At 37.4% G+C, this 25411-nt stretch overlaps 3 protein-coding genes across 6 annotated transcripts in view; 2 read left to right on the top strand and 1 right to left on the bottom strand.

Moving 5' to 3' along the window:
* The window catches only part of LOC146449947 (transient-receptor-potential-like protein), a 32172-nt gene extending 17626 nt beyond the window's left edge, over positions 1–14546 (top strand). For all 4 annotated transcript variants that reach the window (XM_085100957.1, XM_085100958.1, XM_085100955.1 and 1 more), the window contains exons 16-21: positions 1551–1632; positions 2067–2188; positions 4258–4368; positions 6093–6261; positions 8645–8859; positions 10293–14546. In XM_085100957.1, coding sequence (XP_084957083.1) covers positions 1551–1632; positions 2067–2188; positions 4258–4368; positions 6093–6261; positions 8645–8859; positions 10293–10763 — 1170 coding nt within the window. In that variant the 3' untranslated portion in view covers positions 10764–14546. The remainder of the gene's footprint in view (positions 1–1550; positions 1633–2066; positions 2189–4257; positions 4369–6092; positions 6262–8644; positions 8860–10292) is intronic.
* Positions 12278–14633, top strand: LOC146449946 (uncharacterized). Its single transcript, XM_085100964.1, has 2 exons — positions 12278–12450; positions 12587–14633. Exons 1-2 carry the CDS (start codon positions 12278–12280, stop codon positions 12726–12728), a joined length of 315 nt encoding a protein of 104 aa, XP_084957090.1. The 3' UTR covers positions 12729–14633.
* A 2533-nt stretch (positions 14634–17166) lies between these two features.
* LOC146449945 (monocarboxylate transporter 10-like) lies at positions 17167–24029 on the bottom strand. The gene is made up of 4 exons (XM_085100962.1): positions 23763–24029; positions 20483–21069; positions 19588–19957; positions 17167–18835 (listed from the first exon to the last, which is right to left on the bottom strand). The coding sequence occupies exons 1-4, from the start codon at positions 23965–23967 to the stop codon at positions 18660–18662; spliced, it is 1338 nt and encodes a 445-aa protein (XP_084957088.1). The 5' UTR covers positions 23968–24029; the 3' UTR covers positions 17167–18659.
* Between the last annotated feature and the right edge of the window lie 1382 nt (positions 24030–25411).

Raw genomic sequence — 25411 nt, 5'->3', positions numbered from 1 at the left:
ATTTTGAAATCACACAGTTTTTTTGTCAATTTCGATATTTATTTATCCACTTTCACATTTCACATTTTCATTTTGATGGGCTAAACAAATGACGCGATTTAGAGCCAAAAATAGTGCGATTCGTGAGTGAATCGCACTATTGAGAGCCAATCAAATTGCAAGGATAACCAGTGGTTTCAAAATGGGTGTAATAAAAGAATTTATTTCATTCCGGTATAAAAGGCTTTGCTCCTCCCTATTTCCAGCTTCTGGAATGCAAATTTCAGAATAAAATAAAATCTATTCCTATTCCTTTACGATTTTTTATGCTTATTGTGCTGTGTAAATCATTTCTTATACACATTATAGCCGTAGCGAATAATCCATACGCAGGTTTTGGGATAAATCGGAAGTGAAGCGATTCCGCGGTTTAAAATTGAATTTACATCATCAAAAATGCAAACAAAGGATCTTAAAAAATGTCCTTTGAGTGGTTCCAGAAATCTTTGCAAAAACGCAGAGAAAAGAAAATCAAACAACATTCATAGGCGAGGATTACCGTACCTGAGAAAAAAACGAAAACAAAAACGAAACTAAAAACAAAACTCGTTCTTAAGGTCGCTACAGGGAAAATCAACAAGACTTCTGTGGCGTCAAATAATAACTTCAGGGCACAATTTTGGCATTATTTTCAGGTAATTTCGTCAAAGTAGTGTTTTTCGTATTTTTTACTTTTACGAGGCAAAGGTTTAAAATGTTTTGGCGATTCATTTAAAATCAAATAAACAGATTTTTGTTTACATGTTTGCCTACTTTGTTTGCTATATACCGGAGTTCAAGTTGTTGGCATTGGTTTTTGAATTCTAATCTGGAATGCGCAAAATCTCCGATTTATTGATTTAAAAGATTTTTGTTTATTGTCGTCGGATTAATATCGGTTTTACCAAAAATATCAATCCTGTCAAGCTTCAATTCAAAACTAATAACTGGAGTAAATTTCACATCTATCAGTCTCGGAGAAGACTACCTAGTAGCCAGTAGAAAAAGTGAGGTATGGTCCTTCTAAAATTGTATGATGGAAACTTCTGGACTACTTCTAAACAAACAAACGCGTCAATAAACCAGAACCTCATCTCATTTGAAGGAATTAATATTAAAAATGGCAAAGATAATCCTACGAATTCAACCAGTTGGCAACTGTCCGTTTGAAAACTTGTTCTCTTTCCTATTTGGTGTTTTGAGTTCCAAGATAAGTGGCTTGTATTGTCTACCATTAGTCTTGACTCAGTTTTGAATACCATGGCTTTAATTGATAGCCAAGAATGATCTGTACAATTTTTGAGGTCGTTAAGTTTGGAGAACAAAGGTTCATTTTAAAAGACAAAAGAAAACGAGTTAGAACAAATCCAAAGTGGGTGAAATTTGGAGTTTCACAATATATGTAATAATTCCTCTTAAATGTCTTTAAAGTAAGCCATTTGAATTACTACACCTAACCAAAGTGTCATTGAACTGAACTTCTTCTTGTAGAAGTTACCCATTTCTCTTTTTTTTTTTTTTTTACATTGAAGCTGAACTACAAGCTGAACCTGGTAGTTGCGAATCTTCAACATAAGTACAGATTGAAATACGGGGATGCCTTTCCTCCTACAGGTTAGTTAGTGTAACAAATTGTGGATTTTTTGAAGGATTAAAGATAGTATTCTCAGGTGTTATTATGGCTCAGGTAACGGTGCTTGGTCTGTTTATTAGGAATCCATTAATTTGTTTTACATTTCCTGTTCCCGTAAGGTTTGACTTGTGTCATCAGAACTCCCTGAGAACATTTCATGATGGCAAGCATAAAAAGTATAGTAGTATATGTCTGATACTAAAGGATGCACCATTCGTGTTTTGGTCCATAACAAACCTTAATCATTTCATCTGTGACAATGTCCCCACAAATAATAAACTAAAATAACGGCGTCAAAATTCAGACGCTATGATTAGAATCTCTGTCTTGGCTATGCTACAGTAGCCGAGATTTTAAATATCTGCCATACTTTTTTATTTATTCAGTTATTGATTTGTTATTGTTTTGTTTTAAGATAAATTGGACAAAGTGATTGATGACGCAGAGAATACTGAAGGCATGGTCAATCAAGTTCTTTACAGAGCCTTCACAAAGCAACACGGCTGTAATAAAGCTCTTTTGCCTACGGGTTCAAAGGTACTGATCGTAACAGGCAGCTTTATTTATCCTGGGCGTATACATAACTTCGTAAGGGGTTTTAGGTGGGTTACCCGAATAAAAAAAAAAAAAAAAAAAAAAAACGTTTCGAAACGAGCTATAGCAGTGTTGATCGAAAAACGTTTTCTAGTTACTGGTTTTCAATTAAGCTTTAATTTCGCGTTAAGTTGAAGCCTATTAACTCAGTGTTGTACAGTAATACTACAGTAAAGCATTGAAAAGTTACTTTAATGGTATTTTACAATAAAGGTATCGTAGTTATGTAAAAAGAGAGTAATAAACTTATTGTACTACAATACACCGTATTCACAAATGGCGGACACGCGCGGAAAAGACTGGCACTACGCATCAAAACGAGGCGTTTTAGGATAAACAAAAAAAATTTCCAGCGAATGTAGTCTTATAGAGGGTCGATAAGTGCTGAGTCTCTAAAAATTGAGTTTTTCTGATCACTTAGTCCGAACGAGTTCAAGTTCTAGTGTTTATTATTTATTGGTTGGCTTCTTGTAGCAATCTCAAATGCAAACTAGACACTCACAGGAAAAAAACTGAGTTAGATTGTTTGTTTCAAACCTACGAGTGTAATGTCTACAGAAAATATGAAAAGTTGTTAGAAAGATCTTCACTCTAGCAGGAGCCACAACGGTTTATTCAATGTATTTTTTGGAAAGGGAATTAAAACAGGTTTCGAAGGAAAGAAAACGAATCTACAAACGGACGCGGTTCCAAAGAGGGGTTGCGTGGTGGTTACTACTCGGAAGTTCCGATCACAAAAGCTTCAAAAACCGACTCCTAACAGCTCTAATGCCTAAAAAACGAAAACAAAAGGAGGTGGAGGGAAGCTACTGAAAGAAAAGTTTAACTAAGGAAGCAATATATTGCCAAGATTTAAATATTTCGGTACATTTTAGGCGCTTTTCCCCCGAAATAAAAAAGATATCATGCATCGCAAGATTGGCCAAGATTCATGCAAGTCATTGAAAATGTAGCAGTTACCAAAGTCAAGAGGAACTACTGGAAGTAAGGTATCAATTTTAAGAAAACGATCCTCCAAGAAAATTCAGGAATGTCACTCTCAAATGCGTTATATTGTAACTGCATTACAAGGAATGGCAAGTTTAGGAACCCAGTGTAAAGCGGAATACGATAATCTAATTCTGACAAATTCCCTAATTAAGTATGCAAATCTTTAATGATTTCAACCGAATATTATTGGTATTATAGCGGTTTAGACAAATGGTTGTAGTCTCTCTTGCGCTCGGAACGTTCGATACGAAGTTGATCACGTAACTCTCGTTAGAAATGCATCCTTTTGTATGTTCATTTTTTTCCCTTCAAGACCTACCTTACCTTCGGATTCCGAAAGACATACCAAACAAACTTCTGTAGTATCTCTATCCATCTGCACTCGAAAGTTGAATCCTTCGGAAACAAAAACTCTAACCGATTTGTTTCCGCGATTGTCTATTTTGCATTTGGGATTGCTACAAGAAACGAACCAAGAAACGCTAGACCTCTCTCGTTCGGAATGAAACCAGCGATCTGAAAAACTTGCTGTTTAAGAGCTTATCAGCTAAATAGTCTCTCTGTGAGCTTGTACTCGCAGGCAAATTATTTTTTGTTTATCCTATAACGCCTCGTTTTGATGCCTAGTGCCAGTTTTTTCCTGCGCATCCGCCATTTGTGAATACGGTGTATAGTTTTTCCATTTTCCTGTTTTAAGTACAACAAAGAAAGCTAGACGGGGGGGGGGGGGGGCTTAGTTCGAAGGGGGGAGGGGGAGGGGGGCTTATAATCGGATGTATTTTTTTGGTTTACAGGTAGATCTGTCTGGGTGATTGTAGTCCATTAAGTCATCGAGTTAAATTTTCTGAACAGCAACGCCGTTCCCAGATTTCTCACCCTGCGAATGAAGTAGTCTGATCAAAACGATGACAGTCATATTTATTACCAATATTTATTACTGTGTTTACACAGTTTGCAATGTGTTTCAAGAAATATTTTCTGGAATTATTTCTGACAACAAGTTGTTGTTTTTCTTCCCAAAGGCGTGGGAGACTAGTAGACACGCACTTGTGGAAGGCTTCCTTTTAACAGCGACGAATAATGGTAGCGCCAGATACCGAACCCCTTTTTCTCGCAGATTTCCCCATTTTGAGGTGGGTAACCATCTTAATGGCCTCATGTTGAGTTCAATAGTCTTTTTCGATTTACATTCACCAATTATTTAACTGGTACAAACTTGGTGACATTTTTAAAAGAACTGTGAGACATTAGCCAGCATTTCCGGACCAAATTTGTTTCATATTTCAGTAAATAATATTCTCACAAATGTGCGCAATGGTGGCACGTTAGCACCTTTCCATTTTCTGCAAGGATAAATAACAACATTCCTGTACTATTTCTATTCTCTGAAATCCGTAAAAAAATTCTGTCTTTCTCCGTTTCCGTTATTTACTTGTAATTTAGCGCGAGCAAAGGCGAATATTTCACATTGAAAGAAACTGAGACACTGTGTCGTGTGAAATAACTTGGAACATTATATTTATAGAAAATCATCTATTGACGTTAATCTTAGAATAATGCAGATGAATGACGTTAGCTAACATCAGAAGGTCCTTGGTTTGAAAAAGAAATTTAACAACTTTTGCATTTTTTTTCCAAACTTTGAGAACAGCAAATTCATCTGAATTAAGGTTTTTACTGTACACTGTGATTTTGTAATTGGAAATATTTTTGTAACCTTACTACTGAAAGAAAGTACAGAATTTAGATTGTAGGAAGATGTAGAAATTTACCCAATTATTCCTTGTGCGCTCTGCTCCGGCAAATGGAAAGTTTTACGATACCTTAACTGAGAAAATGTTCTGACTTATAATTTTCGGACGATAATCTTCAGACTTTTCGGTGATTTCTTGGCACAGTTCTGATATATTTCTTGAAATTTCCGACTTAACACTCTTGAAGGAAACATGCAGGGTGCAAATAATGTCAATTTATTGAGCACAGTTCCGTAACGAACATTATATAGCAACTGAAGCTGCTGTTACACTGGGCAATTTTTCTTGCAAATTGTCTCGCAATCTCGTTGAGCCGTTGCGACACAAGTTGCACGGACGTTGCGTAATGTAACATGCCCTGAAATTAACGTGTCTCGCAACCGACGTTTTTGTTGTAGTCACCGTTGCACGAAGCAAATCGGATTGACTTCTACTTCTGGCAACGGTTATAATTACGGCAACAAAAAAAATGCGAGACATGTTCATTTCAGGGCATGTTACATTAGGCAACGCTTCGTGCCTAGAGTAACAGCGCCTTAACTCCTGGTGTGGCTACATATTTTGTCTTCAATATCGCTCCATATCAAAACTCACAGTTTGCGTTTAAGGAAGACGATAACTATCTCAATGTTTTTATCCTAGCAGATGGAGAAACATTTTGGAGCATTTTTGTAACCTTCTTTGTTTTAAAATTATTAAAATAGCAGTGATTTGCACGTTTGCCAAAATATTTATAATCGGAAAATTTGGAACTTTTTTCGTAGAAAGGTCATTGGTACGAGAACGTTTGTAATTAGAGTATATGAACTGCATGTTTTAGACATGTTGACTCCAATGATTTCTTGTCGGATTTTGCCATCTGGACCAAAAATTAACAGTGAAATCACATACAGACAATATGGAATGAACATTCTTATTCCAGTTACATTTTAAGGAAGCACGGATGAGAATCATGGTGCAAGCTGCCATGTAATGGACTGCCAAACTTTTAGCTGTTTGATGTTCAGTCATGCCAACCATGTCTGACAGTAAATTTGGCCGTGTGATGTATTTGCACTTCGATTCAACAGAAGGTAAAACGTCTCTCGGATACTTTCTTTTAGGTAATGGTATTGGAAAGTGGGGTGAGTAAGTGGTTTGCACTCGGAGTCGTGTTTGAAGATTACGCTCACCTGCTGCCAGGAAAGGCGCAAGGAACTTTGGGATACCACACAGGTGAAAGAACAGTCTGGTCAGCCGACGCGGAAGGCGTTAAAAAGACGGCTACTAAAGGTATAGGGAGCGATATTGTTCATCACTGAAGCATCGTGGATATGGGAAATACAATAATTACTATGACTTAAAACGACAATTGAAGACAACAATAAAGACGCAGGTTCTTTCTCTCTAGAGCTGACCATACCATACTATACCATACCATACCATACCATACCATACCATACCATGCCATGCCATGCCATGCCATGCCATGCCATGCCATGCCATACCATACCTTTTATTTAGACACGATGGGTTTTGAAACAGTAGTTGTGGGATACTAATACTAAAGTAATGGTAATACTTAATAAATAGATTTCATTTTGCCGTGCGTCTGTACTCTGATAACGCATAGATTTATCTATTTGCCACACAAATGACGTCAAAACGTGGGAGAACAAAGAAGTGCGACGAGTAGCGTGACTGATGTTTTTACCACGTTTGACGTCCTATGTGCGTTATCAGAGTACAGACCCACGGCAAAATGGAATCTATTTGTTTTATACAATAACCAAGACATAACACATTTCGTGAGCGAACATAGCGTTGACTGAGCTGAGACTAAAACGTTCCAGCAAACTCAGTTTTAGACTACTACTACACACATACTGTTGTGATACTCTAAATTAGAGTATAATTCGAAAGAATTTTACTAAAAATATTTTCAAAACTAACCTTTATTCCTGAAAATTTATTAATTATTTTCAGGAAATCCTTACCCCAAAATATTACAGCACGTAAGTCGCTTCACTACGATTTGTTGTCGATTACCGGATTTCTATCGACGACATATTTGGACAAATATTTGCTTCCTTTTCATGTCACAACAAAGTCCTAGCTTTTTTATCTTGGTTGAGGTCACTTTCAACGGTCTTTGGCCAATTTTTTATCGGGCAGTTTTGGTTTCCTGAGAAAATTTGCCCATGTTTGCCCGCTACTCTCCAAAGCAGTTTGACCAGTCACTGTGGCTGGACTCTAGACTCTGATCACTTGCGCCGGTCACACCACTTGATGACGTCAATCGTGTTTCTATACTCTAATCACAAACTCCGCTAAACCAAACAAAACGCGAGTTTTACACTGTTCATTGTATAATATATAAATTTGGCCCAGCCTAAAAGCGGAGCTCCACAATTCCTTCCTATTAGAATTCATATACATGCAAGTCTGCTTATTGTATGAACGTAATAACACGTAATAACGTCACAAATTCCTCACCCTTTCTGGAGTAAAATATATCTCAATATAAAGCAAACCGTTTACGCGAAATATTTCAGTGAGCGCTTAAAATTAATTAGAGCGTGTTTACAAATTTGCGCTGCGAATGGCGTATGAATTACACCGATTACACAAGTCCAACACGAAATGTTGAAAACAATTCATAACTCAGGGAATATTTCTCCTACAGAAATAATTCTAGTCTCTAAGTAAATGTTAACAAAAGGAAAATACAAGAAAACTAATGTTTGGTTGTTGTCCAAAATATAGTTAAGCTTTTACTGCTTGTTTACAAATATGGTCTGCGAATGAATTTATAATACTCGTTAACCTACAACAACACAAAATGTTCAAAACAATTGAATTCATAACTGTGAATAGCTCTGTGAATGTTCAAAATTAATTTATCCACGAATATTTGTCGTATGGCAAAGACTTAAGTATTGTGTTTAGTTCGAAATATGTTAAATATGGAAAATTACCGAAAATTGTCTGCAAAATTGCATTTAATTTCTAAGCGCCTTGCGAGTTGCTTACTCACCACATGCTTGTTTTCAACTGACATTTCGCCTGTTTGTTCGCCCTCTCAGTTGCTCTCGGGTTTGAAATTTCCTTATTAGTCGCCTGCTTTCTCGACATATGTCGTTTGTCGAAATATTCAACGCATACAAAAATTAGTTTTCTTCAAAATTCTCGTTTGTTTTTCTGAAAGAAGTTGGCCATAAGACTTCCCGCCGAAAAAAACCCGGGTTGCAGCACAGCGTTTAAGTGTCTCATTTCACATTGGATTACATGAAGGAGCGTACGTCCGTACGTAAGTTCGTACTTACGGTCGGGCGGTCGTTCACACGGAAATGACGTCATAACCAAACCAAAATTTCTTGCACTGATGAATTTACCAAAATCTCTTAGCTATGGGGCTCCACGCGCGCGGAGCTCCGCTAATATATAATAATACTATTTTGCGTTATTCCAACTCCTTTTACTATGCTATTCATGGACCACTCGTCTATAGATTAATCACTGGCTTGCTGGTGTACTGTCCTCCAATTAAATAAATTGAAACGAAAAAATACTCTGGTGACTGTAGGAGTTCTTGTACTGAACTTTGCGTCTTTTTGTACTTTTTTTTTTTTGGTGTTTTAGATTGCAGTGTAACAAAATGTGTTGTCTCTCGCAGGTCCTGGTGCGGCCCGTCGAGGTGACGTAATTCGGTGTACAGTAATGTTTGAGGATATACAAGAGAGAGATGGGACAGTTGAAGTTCCAGTTGTATTTACTGTAAACGGAAGTAAAATCGTTTCAGAACGAGGTCAGACAAACATTGAGTACAATCCGGACAGACCACTCTACCCTCAAATAGGGTTTTACTATGAAAATAGTGTATTGGCCAAGGTAAGGAGGAGGAGTCCAACAATATGACATGGCGTATTCTGTTTAATTAGTTTAGTACATTTCTTCATAAGCCTCAAACGTGTATGGTAGCGCGCAAAATCTCAACGGTTTGTGATTAACCTACATTCCTCGCCAACTTCTGTTGGGAATGATAGAAAACAAGCCTGGTATGGGAATTTGTTATCACTTCCGTTTGTTTACGCCTTTGTTTGACCCCCCCCCCCCCCCCCCCCCCCACACGAAGAATAATGCGTTTAGATTCACAGTTGTTCTTGTCTTACTTTCCGCGGCGTCTAACGAAACTTAGACTGGGACTGGTAACGTCATTCCAACAGCCACGCCGTATTTACCTGTTGCGTATTCGTTGTGTGCGTGTGTTTTTATTAATAGCAAAAGAAGAAAGAAGGTGTAAGTTAACGTCAATTCAGTGTATTTAAATACCATTGACAATTTCGAGTCAAATCAAAACGCAAATCCAAGGACAGAAGTAATCTTTAGGGCAAGTAACCTTCAAGCGTGTAACAAATTTGTTTACCCCTTTCATTGGCTTCCAATTGTGATTGCATTTTTTTCACGTGTGAACTTTGCAAACACCTTCCAAACGCATGCGCAAACGTCGGAAAAAGCACTTTGTTTGCATATATATTTCTTGTAAGCATTGCTTACGTTTGTGTTGAAATTTGCGTCAGGTAAACACTGTCACCGCTCCCGCTGTATTACGTATGAACACCACTTCACCGCCTGTTTGTGCTTACATTGGTACTTTTATCATGTGTGATGTGAGCTTCGTTTGCGTGTATACTTACATTTTAATTTGCATTGTGTATCAACATCGTTTGCATTTGTATATGTTTTTCTCTCGGTGACCGCCTCGTACATGTGAAAGGTTCCGTGGATCAAGTACCATGCATTTCTTATAAACCAGAGTTTTGGCAAACACTCCGGGAACATCATAGGTTTCTAGTAGAAGGCTGTTTACACAGATTAATTTGGATGTGGATTTATTGCCGATTCAGGGTCCATATCAACGGCGATTTGTTTATGTGTAAATGAAGTACCGACAAGTTTTTGTTGCTGTGCAATTTCAATGCGTTTTAACACAAAACAGCCACCTTGTAGGTACCCTGCCAGGAAACTATGAGGTGTTTGTGCTCGCCTTGTGTGGTTTAATAGCCCAGGTTTATTTATTAGTACCGGCTTAAATCGCAGTCAAATCGCCGCAAATTGTGCTGCGTAAGTCGCGTGAAAAATTGCCGCTATAAACGTAGGCTAAAACGCTTTTGTTTGCGTGGTTATGAGAGGTGAACGACGAGCAGCAAGCATACATAAAAAATAATGATAAACCTACTAATGGGTCTCACTGTCTTCTTAAATGCATATATAAGCTTTTATGGTTTTCGTTTAAAAGATGTTCTATTTCCTTCCCTTTTCAGATGTGTCCGAGGGAAGATGTTGACTTTCAAGATTTACAAATTCAAGAGTTGAAATCTGATCTTTCGGAGGTGAAATCTGAACTTGTCGACGTTTGCAAGCAGTTGATATCTACCAAACAAGATGTAGTTCGGCATGAGGTGAAATCCGACCTTGCAATTGTTCACGAAGACTTACAAATTCAAGAGGTAAAATCTGAACTTGAATGTGAATTTACCCAGATGAAATCGGACCTTGCCAAGATGAAATCTGATCTGGACGATGTTTGTAAAAATGTGATGTCTACAAAAGAGGGAGTAGTTCGCTTTGAGGTTAAATCTAACCTTGCAGACGTTCACGAGGATTTAAAACTTCAAGATGTTAAGTCAGAACTAGCTGAGGTGAAATATGAAATTTTTGAAGTAAAGAGAAGTTTGGAGGAGAAACTAAATGCTGTACTGGCAAAGTTAGACAAAAAGGAAACAAATGGGTAAATATTATGTAGAAATGTTGTACTGGAAGGGATAGAAGGGATCATCATCATCATCATCATCATCATCATCATCATCATCATCACCATCGTCATCATCATAATAACATTTATATTCATCTCTTTGTTTACCCTCGAATTTTAGAGTAGCGTATGCAGCTAGTATCCCCTAGCATTTACCCACCCAACCATGAGAATATACACACCAAGACCAGACCACAACACTGGAAAATTAAGCCCACTACTCTCCCCTACAAACAAGGGTTTTGAGACGGGGCCTGCATTTTAACATCCTCATCCGAGAAGACTTGAAAGTCTAACCATTTGCAGATGTCATTACAAAGGAAGCAATTTCTTCTCAGTTATTTAAAGACCCTGACTGTTAGTCCGGCCGGGGTTTGAACGCACGACCTCCCGTAGTCTGCATTTAATTGTATTCAATATTTAGTTCTACTTGTATTTGATTTGGTAGTAATGTATTGTACACGACCCCATAAGCTTTTAGTTTTTATATACATCGTGTACAGCTGTTTCAATTAACGTTGCAGCATAAAAGCTTAAACCTTAAAGACAGCTTTAAAGTTGATGTCCTACCATTTCTTTCATCCAATTGGCTCGCCATCGTATATCTTCACTGGACAGACGAGTTTTAGCTGATTTTGATGAAATTATTCATAAAAAATCCACAGAATCTTGAGGTCTTGTCTTATAGCTTTATACTTTGATCCGACAACGTTAACTGAAATAGCTGTATAAATAAAGGCAACCTACCTGCCCTACTTACCTAGTCCGGTACTCTATTAACTGAGTAGAGCAGTCGGCAGTTATATCGAGTTATATCAGTTATATCGACTTAAAGAACTTATTATATGAGAGAGAAGATATCGAGAAAAGAAACGGTGTTATAGTATTTAAAACTTCAAGAACTTTAATGTAGAACGTGCTGTGGTGAAATATTTAATAGAAGCTTGTAGAAGAAACTTAATGTTATCCTGGCAAAGTGAGGCAAAATGGACAGAAAGGATTAAGTATTGTGTAAAAATATTATGTAATGTTTAAAACACGAGCAGCAGTGTTTTATAGGGATTTATAACCACGAGGCGCAGCCGAGTGGTTTTGGACCCGATAAAACACGTGCTGCGAGTTTTTGATCGGCTTCAAAAATATTCCTGGAAAAGCGTGTGTCAAGAGAGTTCATAACAATGATGCTTTTGTGAACGTTGGAAATTACCCGCATACGAGAAAAACATTAAAGGGCATGTAAACCCCCAAACACAAGTTTATCTCATATTATGTACAAAGTGGTGCTTAAAACAGTTTTGCGGCTTATTTTTGCCAATTCGAAATATTTTAGGAGAAAAACGGCATTTACTGTGGGAAGTTCACTTCCGGTTAAAACAATAACGAGTGCTCGTGACGTCAGCGGTTGAACACAAACATTGCGCAATTGAGAATACCACTGTAATTATCATGGCACCGAGAGAAAATAGTAGCAGTTCGGAGGAGATTTAATATCCGATGAATAAATGTTATTTGTACGACAGTGATGTTGGTAAAGTGCCAGAAACTAGCGTGGATGTCGGAGCTCGTCCATTTCACTTTGAGCCACGCAGAGTTCGGCGTGATATGCAGCCTGAATCAAACGAGGAAGACGGCGAAAGCGAGACGAATCGTCTTGGAAACACAGACTGGTAATTGTTTCGTGTTGTGATTCATTCGCATTTATATGATTGTTACGCCTTTGAAAGACAGAAATTGAGTTTTTTAACTGAAAGTTACCATGAATCTTGTTTATGAATGCTGTTGTTTTTCTCTTGTTATGATAAGGTGCGAACCAACGACTCACGAGAGCGTTTGCTATGTAGAAATCGGCCAAATTTGGCGAAAGATAGAGGACCAGAAACCAGCAGTGCAAATGCACTGTATAACCAAGCATCCAGGATTTCGGTCCAATTGCCTTGATGTCTAGGTTCTAAAACTACGTATTATGCATTCCGACAACAGTATGGCGCAGACAATCGTACAGGTGTACACTTATCACATTACCTTTCTCTGTGAACAGCGCACTGTAAAATCACAAAGTTAATAGGGAATCGCACAGTTATCAGTAATTCCTTTTGTCTCTTGTACGAAATTTCGTACATTGCTTACAGACAACTCGTCGTTGGTGTTGGGGCTATCTCGGCAGAAATGTGGTGGTTGTGCTCCTGTCCTGTGAGGTCAACAAAATACGAAGTAAATTTCTAGCGGATTTTGGTCCTTTGCACACGACGTTAACGCCACCAAACATACGAAAAAGACGAATAAAACCTTTTTTTATTTATAACAGATTGCCCTGATTTTATGCCGTTTTTGAGCTCGATTCCAACTTTCAGGTTTCTTCGGTATGTCGACACATTTAAGATATGTATGTCAAAAAAATAATAAATGTGAAAGTGTCTATTCATAAATACAAGAACAATTTACAAGTGTCTTTTACTGTCTTGGCGTTATTTCTGAAGCGACTGCGAATTTTGATATAGCTTTGCTCTCTCGTGACCTCTTACTAGATGTCCCAGCAGTCTGCTCTGTTTCCTCGCTTTCCATTGTTCGCTTACACATTTTTCACAAGGCTTTCTGCTGTGGTGTTTGTTGAATTTTCGGTACTGCACTGGGAATTAAATCCGTCTACTTTTTAAAACCCAATTCTCATATATATATACACACCCTCGAAGCAGTCCGATGGGATATACACCCTCGAAGCAGTCCGATGAGAAATGAGCGCCGCAAATTACTAAGATTTTGTTCGGCTCTATAAAATCACCCCGCTCCAAGACTAGAACAAATTTAATCCACTGTCGCCTTAACTGATGAAGTCTCTTGGAAAATTTTGTTTTCAGTGTTAGAATGCCACAAAACTGGACGACACAGCGCATTACCATATTGGAATAAGAAAATAAATGAATATTTGGTGGAATTTATGTAGACACGTGCGTATTACAAAAGGTCGGGAAGGGAGAAAGTTCACTTCCTGTCGGTAGAGATCCACTCGTGACGTCACGGAAAAGATGGCGTAATCAAAATGGCGGGCGCTTCGAATTTGCAGCGGCCTTTTCCAACTGAAAACGCGCTTGCTTTAAAAAAATTTACAGATTCGGCATACTGAAAATGTGTACTTTATGACTATGTGACCAGAAAAATTCGCGTTTTGAAGGTTTGCATGCCCTTTAAATACCGCATACTAATAAGGAGGAGGTTTTATCGGATATAAAACCACTGCACATGATGTTTTATCAACCAGTTGCTAGGTCAATGGGCTTACGAATTATAAATAAGTTTTTGAAATGTAATTATTGCTTTTTTTAACAAGAAGGAAAGATTGACTTACATCTTTATTCCACTTTATGCATCTATTATTTGATTGATGTAACACGTGAGAGAATTCGCCGAGAAAAGAAACAATATTTTGGAATTTTTATACTCTACTTTTTTGCTGATCTGGGAAAATTGAATTTCGTAGTTTTTATAGTTTTTTTGTATTTCTTCTTAAATCTATTGAGCTATTTGTAAAAAGGATTGACTCTAAACTTTACCTTTAATTGCTTTTGCACCGGGAGATTACTTTAACAAGAAGCCGCTTCAAGCATGCTCTATTTTGAAATTCTGGTCTATAACTGACTGATATTTTGATATTTATAAAATATCTCTAACTCTTACGAGCAAGGTACTGAAAGGTTTTAGATTTAGGGCCTGATAACTGACGTTTATTGTTTTAGGGTTTGAATAAATCCCGACTTATCGAAACTGACAGATGTCTCCTCTGTAGCCCAATTGTGATACATATGTATTAATTTATTTCCTTATTGCTCAAAATATACTCTTGCAGGCAAACATCGCTTATTTTTCTAATTGATTACATAGACTAGCTGGCCTTGTTCTTTGCTGTACATTTGTTTAATCATCAGCTTTGCTAATCGTGTTATCACTGGCGTGTAGGAATGTTTGAGCGGCCAAGAGAAGAGAAAAATATGCGCCGAACGTCCTGCGCCGTTGCGAAAAGGTATTCTCAGCTAAGTGGACTAATACATACTTCCAAGCTTTGGCTAAAAGTCTCTGTTTCTTTTTCTCTCAAGGGTAGTAGAACCTGCAGAACACCACCAGAGTGAAAAGAAAAAAATAAGAGCTCATTTTCTCCCTTCCTCATTACGTCGCGACTACTCGCGGTATACATTTTGCACGCGCTCGCGCGTTTTCAACTATCCATGAGACCAATGATAGACTACTTGCAGTATGTTTTAGGTGCTTCTTTCACTTTTAGCTTTTTTATTATCTTTTATTATTCTTATTGTCTTCAAACTGGTAAAACACTTGCTACGAAGGAGGGCGAGATCTGCTTAAAATCCTCAAATTGACAAAAAGCCGACCCTCTTTCCCTTCATACATGTGTAGATGCATCTGGCTGGGAGGTCTTTAGAGCCACCTTAATTTTCGAAAATTTAACATGAGATAAATAAATGACAAATAAATTTAAATACATGAATAAATAAATCAATTAATTTAACATTTTAGCATTCCGATTACAGTTTCATAATAGAAATGGGGGTCACTCAGCTTGTTTGACTAATTAAAGCCAAAATAAGGGGAGTTTTCGACAATTTTTGCTGTTGCTATGAGAAAAACGACCAATGTTCTTCAATGATAAGGCATTTGTCTGATACCATTATTGTCACGTGAACAAGTAAAAAGTGGTAGTATTGATTCGCCAATTTTATGCGCTGGAAAGTGCTGGAAACCGTTGTCAGCCACCTTTACCTTTTGTTATGATCTCCCTTTGATCATAGTATTCTGATAAACAAGCTATGTAGGTTAGATATTCCCCGTAGTGTTGCAAATTTGATTATAGATTTCCTTTCGAACCGATTTCAACGGATTAAGTTAGCAAAGGGCTGTTACTCCGAGTGGGGTCCAGTCCCCTCCGGGGAACCTTAAGGTATCAAATTGGGCCCGTAGCTATTCATTCTATTTATCAATGATCTAGATATTAATTCACCATATCCATGAAAATTTGTCGATGACACCACATCCTCGGGGATAGTTCCGAAGGGAAATGCAAGCAACGCTCAGGATATGACCGACCCAGTAATCGAGTGGTCTCTGATAGGGTGCAAACAAATCAGAATTTCTTTTACTCATAAACCTGGGCATTTTGATGCCATAACCATCGATGCCAAAAAACTTAAACTGGTCAAGAGTGCGAAGTTATGAGGGTTAACAACAAGTGACAACCTGACCTGGAATCCCCATTGGGAACAAGGTAGTCAAGAAAGCTAGCAAAAAATTATTTTCTAGTCCAGCCTAAAAGAGCTTAATCACCTCCTTAAGGTTTAGTTCTGTTCTACAAATCGTGTGTTCGATCTCAGTTCTGTAGACTACGCTGTGCCAGTTTTCTACAATGCGCTGCCGCAGGAGCTCGTGCGCATCTAAAGAAGGGCGCTTTCGATCATCTTGCCCAGCCTGAGCTACAACAGTGCTTACAGTTTTTTGGGCAAAACGCCTATAGCTAAGCACCATAGTCTGCTATGCAGTAGACTGTTTGACGATGTTGTTTCGAACCCCAATCATTAACTGAACAGCTTACTACCACCATCAAACAACAAAGTACAAACTCAGAAATCATCGCCCTTTTGCCTTACCTTGTGTAAAAACAAACAAAGCAAATAACTCCTTTGTTTACGCAATGACCCGTCAAAAACTCTAGAATTTTTTTACAGATTTGTCTAAAGATCGGTTGCTACTTAAAATTTGTTAGGCGTGATGTTTTCTTTAATATTATTTCGAATTAGATTATTGTTGATACTTTTATTATACTTGTGAATTTTTTAATTTGAAAACTTTGATTGTAATGTTGCTTAATTTAGCCCTTGGGATGAATAAACCATCAACCCGTTTGACTCAGTAGACTGGGACTCGGCCGACACTATGTAGGGTCAGCTGAGCAGCATAATTTGATTTCCTAGTTTTGGTGATGCTACCGCCAATAACCGGATACTTGTTATAAACCTTATTTGAAAAAATCACGATGAACGGATTGATCACGTTGGGAATTCCCGGGACAGAAAACTTCACACTTTAATTGATTTTATTACTTCACTCAGCAGCAACGGCACTGGAAGCTTTGAACGCGCTGTCACGTAATAGATATAGTGAAAATTTGTTGAACTGTGTTTTGTTGAAATGTCTCACTAATTTGCTGCTCAGTAGGTCAGTATCCGCTGAAATCGGCCTTCACTTCGGTATGATTTACGTGTATAGCTTCGGATGAGCAAAGGTTGATGAACCCTTCTTCACAAAATTCCACAGCCACTACTGAAGTGTCAAGACAGCATAATACAACGACAGCAATATAAAAATTGTAAGGAACATTTCTATTGTTAAAACCTGACAATAACACGACGAAAGTAAAAAAAAATGAAGTTAACTAAAGCTAGTCGTTTTTGGATAAAGAAAGGCTGGACGTAAAGCCACGCCTATATCCGTAAATTATGGTAAATTATCATGCTTACAAGATATAGAGACTTAATTACTTAGAATACAGAGGTATTTACACTAAAATCACCTTTAAATTTTATTTAACCTCATCTAGACCGGGAAGGAGGGGGCGATTGTGCAGGCGTCGCCTTTAAACCTGAATAACTGTTTTAATATTTGAGCAAACGGCCTGCTTTTTTTAGAACTTTTTAGGACATTTATCTGGAAACAAGTAGATGTCATTCGCTACAGTTCATTGACTTCGATGTTGCTATGGCAACTAACTTCTTACAGGCCGTTTTTTTTAATAATTGAAAATCCCTATTTAAAATGAAGAAAAGTTGCTTTTATTTCTGTAACTTTTTTTTGTAGCCCATATTAGTATTCATTTGTTGGTTCTGATTACTTTTCGCCTGATTTCGGCGCTTTTTTGAAGTTTTGGAGAAACCCAGAAATCTTAGATGGCCACAATTTGACAATTATGATGTCATTACAACGTTATACGACGTCATCACTTCATGTTGCGGTAGTCAAAAGAGACATCTTTGGACGTATCTCCTAGACCCGGAAGACCAAAAAAAAAAAAAGACCTGTCTAGATAGGGTTAAGTTCTAGAGGTGAAAAGTAATCTAGAGTCTAGAGTACAAACATCGACTGGTGAAAATTTGGTAAAAAAACGACGGTGGAATTAAACCAAAACGATCAAAAATGTTATTTCTGGGAATTACCAAAAGCGAAAAGTCAACAGAAGGTCAAAACAGAAAATATGAAACGGCCTGAAGCAAACAATTTATTATTATTATGGAAAAAAAACCAGGACAAAACAACCTTTGATCTACGCAATTATACTTAGAAACTACATCAAGAGAATATAAAGCGGCGAAGTCTTCACTAAAATCACAATTATTTCGTTCTTAAGCTGATCCGTTTGAACCGAGAAGGGATGTTTTGGGCCGTTTTTGTGGCGGGGGAATCTCAGTCATTAATTTGCGGAGGAATGAAATAACAAAATAACGCCAATGACTTCATAGGCTATTGTGTTGATCTCACAAATAAAATGCGATGGATTTTCATTTTTGGACTGTGGAATACATTATAATAGCATGATGTCATGTTCTGTTTTTGGCTAATCACCCCAAGACCAAAACATCCCTACCAATACACTTGAATGGAAAACAAGTTAACTCCAGGACGTTTGGTAGTTAAGTCTGCTTCTGACAAGGATTTACATAACAATTCTCATATGAATTCCCCTAACAAGTGAAAAATACACAATAATATCGTGCACACAACTCATTATGGTTTTAACCACAATATAGAACTGACTAACCCAAATAAAGAGCAAACTGAGAAAATAATGTCGAAACGTTACGTTCAGCACAAAAGCATATTTTTATGGTTTAACAGTAATGCTCTCAGTTACTACTTCTACCACATTCTGGGGATGAACTTTTGACTGTTTCTTGTTGATAACTATTAATACCATGGGAATTAAAAATGCTGTCAACAGCGCACCTCCCGTCATGTAGAACGAATAAACATAGTTTCCCGTCTGATCGGCTATGAGACCTGTAAAAGAAGACGAGGATAATATGTCTATAAGTGAAATTGAAAAGTAATGTTTTTTTTGTATTTGCTGTTATTGTAGTCGTTGACCCTCCTCCTCAAATTAGGTATCGATAGTATTAGCCGGCTTTCTAGTTGGTATCCCGTTTCATTTGAGAGTGCTGGTGTTGGACAAAACTGTCAATAGTTAAAAGGAAACAAAATAGCCCGGTAAAAATTGTTCGAGTAGTTTAAATGCTTAAAGTTTCGCCATAAAGTTCCTGTCTAAAGATTTCGAGATAATCGACAACGTTTTAAATGAGAGGCTATGTGCTACCGTTGCTATGGTAATAGTTGTTGCTTAGAGAAAAACGAACAATTAATTTTGATGAATGTTGAAATGATGATGTAGTATAAACGAGATCGCATTTTGTCTTCAATGCGAGATTGTAAATTCCAAACTTCCACCCTTTATAGTCCAGAAAAATTGCTGTGAGCCTCCATACAGAACAGTAACCAACAGGTGTATCAAAAAACTGGGCTAGGCCATGCAGATCATGCCATGGTCCAGCTTAATGGCCCACCCTATGGTAAGTTGCCTTTCAAACTTAAATAATAGTAATAATAATAATAATAATAATAATAATAATAATAATAATAATAATAATAATAATAATAATAATAATAATAATAATAATAATAATTGGGTGGGCAGTAGGGTGGGTCATGGCCTGGGCTACAGCCTAGCCTAAGTTTTGTATACACCAATAACCTACCAGCAATAGGCCCACCAGCCGTTGCAGCCACGGCATAAAACACATTGTTGATGGTAAAAGACGCTGTTCTTCTCTTAACATCGACGCATTTAAGCAAAATATAATGATGCGTTGTTGTATAAACGCCTTCGCTCAGGCCATATGTAACACTGAAGGCAATTAAATGCCAGTAATTTGTGGAAAATGGCAGCAGAAACACGCAAAGGCCCGCTACCAGCACAGATGCTTGATAAATGTAAACGGGATTCACAGTTTTCTCGTTACACAACTTTCCTGATACCAGCCGTGTCATCGATGAAGCAATGCCGATGAAAATAAACAGGCGAGAGGCTTCTTGTGGCGTGATTCCAATATCTTCAGAGAACTTAACCTAAGGAAGAAAAGTAGAATCATATCAGTAGAGATTGTCATCTTGAAAGTAACGTAATCATGGTTGCCTTAAACTTAGTGTTACACATACTGTGATATGATGTGTGATGGAAAAAAACAATGACGCCTCTTTTTCAACCAACAAGAAAACAAACTGCAACTTGCTCGCATTCCTGCTTCAAGTTTTGATTCGTTCAATATGCTGTTGTCGTTTGTTTTGATTGGTTATAGTGATTGTCCGTCGGTGTAAGGTTTACGTCAATCAAGAACTACTTGAGCATAATTATAGGTATGTTTAAAGATACATTCAGGAAATGTATTGAGAAATATATATGCTAAATGAGTCGAATAAATTTGGCTGCACTACGATTATGGCTTTAATTTGCTATAGGGCGGTACGCTTCATTTTACTTTTGGAGATGACGTTATTCTAGCTCGTAGCAAGTAAGTTAACTCTCTCGTTCCCTTTCCTGTTACATAGAGCTAAATAAGATTTAGGTTACATTCAAATAATTTATCGACTAACCAAATTGATGTAAATGATGAAAATTCCAAAACTTGCTAATGTTAAGGAAGTCACGATCGCAGTAAAAGTAGGAAATGTCCAAACGCTGCAGTACAAAGAGATTCCCTTTCTTTCCTTTTCTTCATTCTCATTGTTTGTTATTGTGTCAACTTGAACTTTGTTTTCCACGTTCGGGTTGAAAGCCAGACTGAGGATGCAGACCAAAGCGAAAGATGCTGTCATTATCCTTAAAGTGCCTCTCCATCCAAACGAGTCTAAAAGTACTTGAAGCAATGGTCCTGTGAAAAGAACACCCAAGCTTGCACCCAATGATACAATCCCAGTAGCCATGGACAACTTTTCTTCAAAATATTTTCCAATCACGAGAAAGCAGGAAGTGAATATAAAACAAGCTCCCAAGCCAAGCACCAAACTGTATGTGAAGTACATCGGAGTGAGGCTCTGAAGAAATGACGACGTCAGCAAGCCCGTGATGCATAGCACCCCTCCATAAAATGTCGCAATTCGACAACCAAAGCGATCGCAGAGATAGCCAGCCAGCGGACTTGCAAACCATAGCATCCCCAAAGTTGCTGAACCGACCAAAGCTGAAAATGAAGACATTGGGAAATGTTGAAAATGATGTGCTATTCAGCCAGTGACACACGCATAATTCAGAAACTGCAGGAGTTGAACTTATGACCCATGGATTACTAGTTTGGAAGCGCTACCACCGAGCTATAGGAGACTCATATGAGCTACGGCCATTAAAATATGTTCACGTGGAAAACGTCCGGCATAATGCAAGGACTTGATTCTCCAAAGTTTTTAGTACCTAACAAAAGAGAGCTGTTTAGATAAATATCAATGCCAATGGAGATATAGGTAGTAAGGGAAATTCCTAAGTTACCTAACTTAAAGGGGAAGTATCACGGGAATTTGATGTCATTTAAAAACCCAAACATGTTTGTCTGTCAGCAGAAACAAAGAAATAATTGTCAAGTTTGTTATAAATTATCACCCCAGTGCAATAAAACTGTCGAATAATGCCTCTGGCCAGAGACGACAGAGTAGGTCGGAATGGATTGAAACATGAAAAGTGTTAGGCTAATGTTTTTCTTGTTCTCGCTTTTTTTGTTTCGAAAATGCGCTAGGTCGGCGCGTGGACAGAAAAATAGAAAATAATCAAACTTCTGCACCATAGATTTTGTTTTCATTTTTCCCTAAAACGTAGACAATAGATAAAGATAGTAGTGATCAATTGTAAAAAAAAAAAAAAAAAAAAAGTTGGGGTCACCGAACATTTTAGAGAGTTATAATGTAGACAAAGTAGTAGCTGTGTTGACAAATTTCCAAGTCACGTTTTTGCGTGACAGGTCGGAGAAGACTAGCGACAAACCAGGGTTATCTATCCCTTAGTTTAAGTTTAAGTAGTTTATTGTTATTATACCTTCAAAACCTATACCGCTGTTTAGCCAATGCCAAGAAAATACATCTATAGTCGTTAGCGAGGCGAAAATGTGAGAAGTAAGCTTATTTATTTACCTAGAATGGGTAATATGTGGAGATTGATATTGTACACGGGATTGATGATCAATAAAATTGCTCTCTTGTAAGTTAAGACTTTCTCGTTTACTATCAAAACTTAAAAAAGCTTTAAGGTGACTTCGTATGACGAATAGACCACATAAAGTTTTGCATTTCAATAATTTTGTTATATCGAGAGTGAAGTAAATATATAAATCTCTTGGCGCGAAATATCCTCAGGTATCAACGCCTTTTCTTGGACACTTTGTAGCAACCTTAACCCGTCTAATCGTTTCACGTCGAGTTTTTGTTTTCTAAACTGTGCAACGGAGATGAATTTTCCCCCTTTTCCTCTCTTTTAATGCTCTCATATCAGTCGACATATGTGTTTACCTTCGTGTTCCTCCGTGTATCGTCAACAATGAATTGCGCGTGACATTGCGTGACGTGTGCGTTACTTGCGCACTGCATAAACAATTAGCGCGGACGTCCTTAGCGGCGACCACTGACTTTCTCCTTAGATCCAATTCACTGAAATTGCCGACGCACACACCTAAAACGTTTGTAATATCGTCATTTATATTCTCAGCAATCATTAACCGTACGATTATTACCCTGAGCGAAAATGACTACAATAATATTTTGAGCTCCATGCATGAAAGATTGGATCTGTGAATATATTTTACCGGATTCAAGAAAAAACAAAATTATTTCGCTGACGACATTGATTCGCGATCAATGCCAACAAGGAAAGCGTATATTTATGACAGTTGTAAACGGGAACCAAAAGGGCATAAACTGGCAACCTTGGTTTCTGTAGCTGTGAATACTAACACGTGAAACTCATTGTCAGACTTCCTGCCCCACGTGCAAATGCAACTGTTCACGCGGTGCCCTTAATACAGTTGTGTTTGTCAGTAGAAATTAACTTTTCGAGAAACTTTCAGGCAAGCTGTATCTACGGTAATTCATGTACGTACGATCAGTTTATTACTTTGAACAATACAAACAGATAGTTAGCGAATTAGCGAATCACCAACAAGCTTAGAACTAAAAATAATCTGACTTCTTGTCACGTACAACGGTGCATACTTTTCAAATTGCTTAATTGATTATTATTGTGGTAATATGCACACTATTTTACACATAAAATTCTTTCTCAAAAGTGTTGTACTAGATACAAATTGGATGACTATCTTGATTAAATATTTCTCAATATTTCTTTTGCAACTAACTTGCTAACACTGACCCGATTCAATTAAAAAATATACAACTAGGCTTTTGTTGCCGCTGGAGTTGTTCTTTACGTAAATTAATGCTGGCAAGACAATGAACAGTAGAAGAATGTTGTCGTACTTTTTGCTCCCTGATTAAGCAAAGTCACATGTTTGAACTATCAGGGCATATGGCTATGACTTATTTCCAAATTGAAAATCAAGGTTTTTTGATTTCGTACAAGAACAACACCAATGATCAATGAACAACATTAATGGAGGTGTGTTTGGAAAGTCGATTTGTACTTGCAAATCACTGCGTAATGTAAAGTATCCTTAAGAATAGAAACAAACAAACACACCCGCCTGTGTCTAAGTATAAACGGCTCTTAGATATGGACGTTTTAGGAAAAATTTAAAAGAAACTTAAGAAGTGAAGCGAAATGTTCAAGGAAAAGTCGCTCTTCGCAGACTTGCCATAATGCACGAGATACTGGTATTGCAAAAAGACGGATGTTTAAAAAATTTACAAGTCGTTAGAAGGAAAAATTCTTACTAACCAGTTCTTTCTCTTGTTTCATCAAAATATTTCATCAACTCGGGAAACAGAACTCCAAAGCTGAGCGCAAAACCAAGGCTGAGAGCATTGCAAACGGCTGATGAAATACATACCACCCAGGAGAAGATGCTGTCTTTGTAACGTTTGCCTGTGAAAAGCCTCTGTATTTTACCAAAGGTTTCCTCCGGATTCGGTTTAATATCCATCTGTTAAGTCTGAGTCAGCTTCAACCAACGTGACAAGAAAAGACGATTGTTAGCGATCACCGGAAGATCACAACACGATTGCGTAGAGTAATGTTTTGTACCCAAACAGTACAGCAGGTTAAATAAAAAATCTTGCCAATAATTTTCCCATGCCTCCTGGCCAAAATATCGATAAATAATTAATTTTACATGCACTGAACTTGATGCCCATTAGACCAGAAAACATAAGGTTGAAGGAGTGCAGCGTTTCCTGTTGTGTGCTTAAATTTTTCAAAGACGGGCAAGATATAACGGCCAAGATATAGTAAGATCGTTTGAAGATTTATAACGTAAAACAGTGTAGAACAATAAAGTGTTCTTTACTTATAATTACTATTAAGCAGAAGTATGCAATGTATTCAATTTTTGTTTCCTTGGTTACTGTAAGTAACCAAGTCTATATTAAGCAGAGTACCTCCCATAACCCGAAGAGGACCACCTAAAACGTTGCTAATATCGTCATTCCTTCCTCAAAAATCTTGTATAAAGCGGGCACATACCGTGGATTTTAATCATCCAAATTAAACAACATGAAATCTGTCGAATTTCACGCCTGAAGGATTTGATGTGTGAATTATTTTCTTGAACAAAATTGATAAAAATAATAAAATTTTCTTTCGCTGACCGCGGCGACAGTAATTCAGGATCAATGCCAACAATAAAAGAGTATGTTTTGACGTGACTGATTTTCACGTGAATGATTTGAATGATTTTCACGTGTTTGGTTTCACAGCTATAGAAACTAAGGTCGCTAGGTCATGCTGTGGTTTTCCATTTATAACCGTCATAAATATGTTTATGTCGATTGTAAACGTGACCAAAGAATGTGAATACGAACACGTGAAAATCATTAGAAACATCTAGAATCACGTTTACAGCAAACGGCGAACGTAAGATTCACTTTTGTGTTTTCTTGAAAAAATAGGAGCATGGATACGAATAGTTTAAAATAATTTCGTTCTTTGTGTGCAAACCCAAAACTTCTTAATTTTACCGTAAAACTAGAAACAGCGAACGACAAATAGAGGATAAACATGGTCACGTGGTCATTTCTGCCGTTTGCATTTTGGTGTAAACATAATTCTAAATCTCCCTTATGTTAGACTTCCTGTTTCACGTACAAATGCAACCGTTACACATGTCTACAGGACACACTATCTTAATATAGTCGTGTTTATTTTTAGTAGAAAGAGATACCTATCTTTAGCGGACACGCACAACTAAAACGTTTCTAATATTGTCATTTATTTTCTCAACAATCATTAACCGTACGATTTTTACCAGCGAAAATGAACTACAATAATCTTTTGAACTCCTTGCCTGAAAGATTCAATCTGCGGATTATTTTACCGGATTCAAGAAAAACAAAACAATATTTATGACGGTTGTAAACGGGAAACCACAG

This window comes from Pavona decussata, unplaced genomic scaffold, assembly GCF_977016875.1.
Source record: "Pavona decussata unplaced genomic scaffold, jaPavDecu1.1 SCAFFOLD_543, whole genome shotgun sequence".
NCBI classification, from domain to species: Eukaryota; Metazoa; Cnidaria; class Anthozoa; order Scleractinia; family Agariciidae; genus Pavona; species Pavona decussata.
The sequence above is the reverse complement of the archived record's forward strand: the minus strand, read 5'-3'. Positions and strand labels throughout refer to the sequence as shown.